Source organism: Saccostrea cucullata, unplaced genomic scaffold, assembly GCF_032062105.1.
Source record: "Saccostrea cucullata isolate Sc308-1 unplaced genomic scaffold, CSIRO_AGI_Scuc_v1 ctg6840, whole genome shotgun sequence".
In the NCBI taxonomy this organism is placed as follows: Eukaryota; Metazoa; Mollusca; class Bivalvia; order Ostreida; family Ostreidae; genus Saccostrea; species Saccostrea cuccullata.
The window spans coordinates 60,522-64,074 of record NW_026935926.1 but is presented as its reverse complement, the minus strand read 5'-3'; the positions used below and the strand labels follow the sequence as shown (position 1 = coordinate 64,074).

Sequence of the window (3,553 nt, the reverse complement as noted above, 5' to 3'; positions counted from 1 at the left end):
TTGTACATCCCCCTTAAAGTATATTGCTGCATAAGTAAGGAAAGTTGACGATAGAAAAGGTAAAGTCACCACGTTTATCATAGAGCTTTGTTATTAAATTACCTTTAACGTCTTTTCAAGTAAAATATCCAAATAGGAATAGTATTTTGAGTTTGTAAAAAAACGGAAAGAAAAAAATATATTTGTTTGTATTTTTCTTAGAAATTGAAAATATGGAAAGTGAAAGTGTTCAAAATAAAAAAGGCGCTAGTGATACGTCAACAAACAATATATTAGAAGAGTCGTGTCAAGCATCGACAAATGAGGTTGCAAAAAATGTCGAAAAATGTAGCAATTCTGAAGAACTTACGACACCAACACAATCAACCTCAGTCATATATTCAAGATGCTCCACCGACATTCCACTTTTATCTGCATATTCAATTCCTAAACCGTCAATTCAGACTCTTGAGGAAAATAATTTACCAGAATCAGAAGATACTGCCAGCTCTAAGCATCAAAATGATCTAGAGCTTTCAACTACGACACCACCACTGTTATTACCAACGACACAAGTTTCACCAAATCTCCAAACAAATACCTTAGATTCCAATATTTCAGGAACAGAGAGCATAGTTTCAACTTTTGATGCAAGGCTGAAATTACAAAAAATTCCAACTAGTGTTAGTAACGCAATAGGACCACCGGTACCAGCATTATTGTTTCCAGGGAACAGATGAATCGATGATTGATAGCTCACTAGCTGAACCAACAATGCAAAGTCAGACACCATCATCTACTTTAAATACACAAATTGAGGACCCAGTTGTGATAACAATGCCCCAAACATCTTCTTCATCATTACAACATAGTTTTGGAACAACTGCACCACTATTACCGAATACTACAGTAACGACAAGTTTAGGGCATGCTGACATCACTGCCACAATTCAAACTGTTACACATCCAGTTTCTTCTTCGCCTCCTATTTCTTTCAGAGAATTGAATTTTTTTCGAATAGCGCTCCTGATTTTTCGAAGAGTGCCAATAGCAGTTAGAACATTCTTTGATTCCAAGCATCCTCCATTAGACCTTATATCAGATCTTGCATTAAATAAACCTAAACTCTTAGCAATAAAAAAAGAAAGAGTCATTTCTACTCAGCAATGGAATATATTGTACCCATCATCAGGTAAGGTTTTTTGGCAAAAGAATAATTTTTTTAGTATCAATGTTGAAGTAATCAATTCTATCTCAGCCAAATTGGAGTAGCTCGTATGTATTTGTAAGTCATATCTCGTTGCCCGTCTGTCCAAACTTTTCAAAAACATACTCTTTCTACAAGAAGAACACAATGCTTTACCATTTTCCAGTGTTGTCATCCTTACTAAAATAAGAATATTCTTATTTTTTGAAATTTTATACCGAAAAACTTAAAGTCAAGATCTTCAAAACCAGCGAGAAACTTCTTGTGTATTCATGTTTTATATGCTATTTTACATAAACAAATCATAATTATAATTTTTTAATTGCATTTTCATCACAAAGAGACTTCCTGTATTGTTTTTTTTAAAACAAGGGTACGTAACATCAAGGCAATTTGACGTCACTACGCTAATTCTCCTTCTGCGGTATATGACGAGTGTTCCTGCTCCGGTCACAGGGTTTGACAAGTTGCCTTCACAATCAGACAATAGTGTCGGGGCAGACCTTGCTAGAATGAAGTATTACAGAAACATTGTAGCACATTCAAAGAATGCAAAATTATCAGAAATGGAATTCAATGATTACTGGGCTGACATTGAAAATGTACGTTATTTATTGTCAAGTAAAATATATTTACATTTCTATTCATGTGTATCATTCCAAGATTTGATTTTTTTTTTTTTTTTGCTATTTTTAAATAATGTCTATAATTTATATCCTCTTTTATTTGTACAGGCAATTGGCAGATTAGGGGGCAATGAACAATTGCTTGAGGCGAGGGCATTAAAAACGTTGCAATTTGAATAAAAGATAACGAAATTCTACTGGAAATGAGGCAACTAATATATCAGTTAAATGATACAATACCACGAAATATCAAAGGTAAAAATTATTATTTTTTCATATTTTTGAATTGCCAACTGAATATATTTTTGGTGTGGTCTGTTACTTAAATTGACACACAGATGATATGTTCCTTTTACTGGAACATAGTTCTATACGATTTTGTTGCAATTATTTCTACGCAACCAAAACAAAATTTTCTCCTTTTTTATGAAAGTTAATCCTTTCTATAAAGTATGTTTTCAAAATATATAAGCCTGTTTAACTTATCATAATCTTAGTCTTGTATTTGTTTGAGGAACATATTTGATACATTGTCTTTTCCCGCGCAAAAAATACTTGATTTTAATATTTTTCTAGAGCAAATCAGTGGCAAACTAGAGATGTGGAAACTTGAGGACGCAAAATTCTGTGAAACAAGAGCATCTAAAGAAATTTTGAATTTGATTCGTACTGAGAAATGCGTGTCTGTAGTTGGAAATCCCGGAACAGGAAAATCTGCAATTTTACATCATGTATCACTACTTTGTCAAAACATTGGTTTTCACATTGTGCCAATAAAAATGCCACATGAACTGATACAATATTTTGACGACAGTACATGTCAATTATTTATTATAGAGGATCCTTGTGGTACAAAATGTATAGATATTCATTTAGCAAAGGAATGGAAAATATATGACAGTGACATACAGCAATGCATTTCGAAAAACAGGAAAACAAGAATGCTGGTGTCTTGTAGGTTGTCACATAGCAAAACACACTATTACAAGGATCTCCAACTGTTTAAAGGAAAAGAAGTTGACTTAAACTCTGAGAATTACTCAATGACAATCAAAGAGAAGAAACAAATATATAAGAAACATACAAATACAGAGTTTATATTTAAAAAATACTTATTGAATCTGCATGATTGTTTTCCTTTGTTGTGCAAACTCATTTCGACCAACACGCATTTCATGGAAAACGCAGAGCGTTTTCTGAAGTTTCCTTATATGGAATATGAAGAAGAACTAGATGCCCTAAGACAACATGAAACACCTTACGAATACAGTGCTCTTATCCTCTGTGTTATGTTTGACAACGAAGTTCGGCCAGAATACTTCATTAAAGGAAGAGATCAAAATATTGATAAAATCTTTGATGTGGTATTCGAAGAGTGCTTTTTGGACCAAGGAACGTCAAGAAAAAGAATAAAACAAGCTTTGGAAATGATGACAAATAGTTTTGTCCTGAAAAAGGATAACTGTTATGAATTATTACACACTATTTTAATTGAAATATTAGCATGTCATTTTGCGAAACAGTCTCTTGATACATTGATCACATTTGCTCCGTTGTGGATATTGGAATCAAGACTTATTCTTCCAGAAAACGTTTTGCCATCTAAATGGGATAGCAATACCGTTATCAAGCTTGATGACCAATTTAAATGTGTTTTTGTGGAGCGAATCGCAAAGGAATTAAAGCAAAATAACATTCCAAATATCCTTTTCTGTCATTTATTTCCTAATTATGAACTCGA

At 32.9% G+C, this 3,553-nt stretch overlaps 1 protein-coding gene across 1 annotated transcript; it reads left to right on the top strand.

Moving 5' to 3' along the window:
* The first annotated feature begins 210 nt into the window (after positions 1 to 210).
* On the top strand, positions 211 to 2,019 carry LOC134244241 (E3 ubiquitin-protein ligase DZIP3-like). The gene is made up of 3 exons (XM_062726505.1): positions 211 to 1,171; positions 1,559 to 1,788; positions 1,921 to 2,019. Exons 1-3 carry the CDS (start codon positions 724 to 726, stop codon positions 1,990 to 1,992), a joined length of 750 nt encoding a protein of 249 aa, XP_062582489.1. The 5' UTR covers positions 211 to 723; the 3' UTR covers positions 1,993 to 2,019.
* The last annotated feature ends 1,534 nt before the right edge of the window (positions 2,020 to 3,553 follow it).

Bases quoted from the DNA above. Each gene is read 5' to 3' on its own strand.
- LOC134244241 (XM_062726505.1), top strand. From the start codon at position 724: ATGATTGATAGCTCACTAGCTGAACCAACAATGCAAAGTCAGACACCA. The intron at 1,172-1,558 runs GTAAGGTTTTTT...TTTTAAAACAAG, and splicing joins TATATTGTACCCATCATCAG to GGTACGTAACATCAAGGCAA. The intron at 1,789-1,920 runs GTACGTTATTTA...TTATTTGTACAG, and splicing joins ACTGGGCTGACATTGAAAAT to GCAATTGGCAGATTAGGGGG.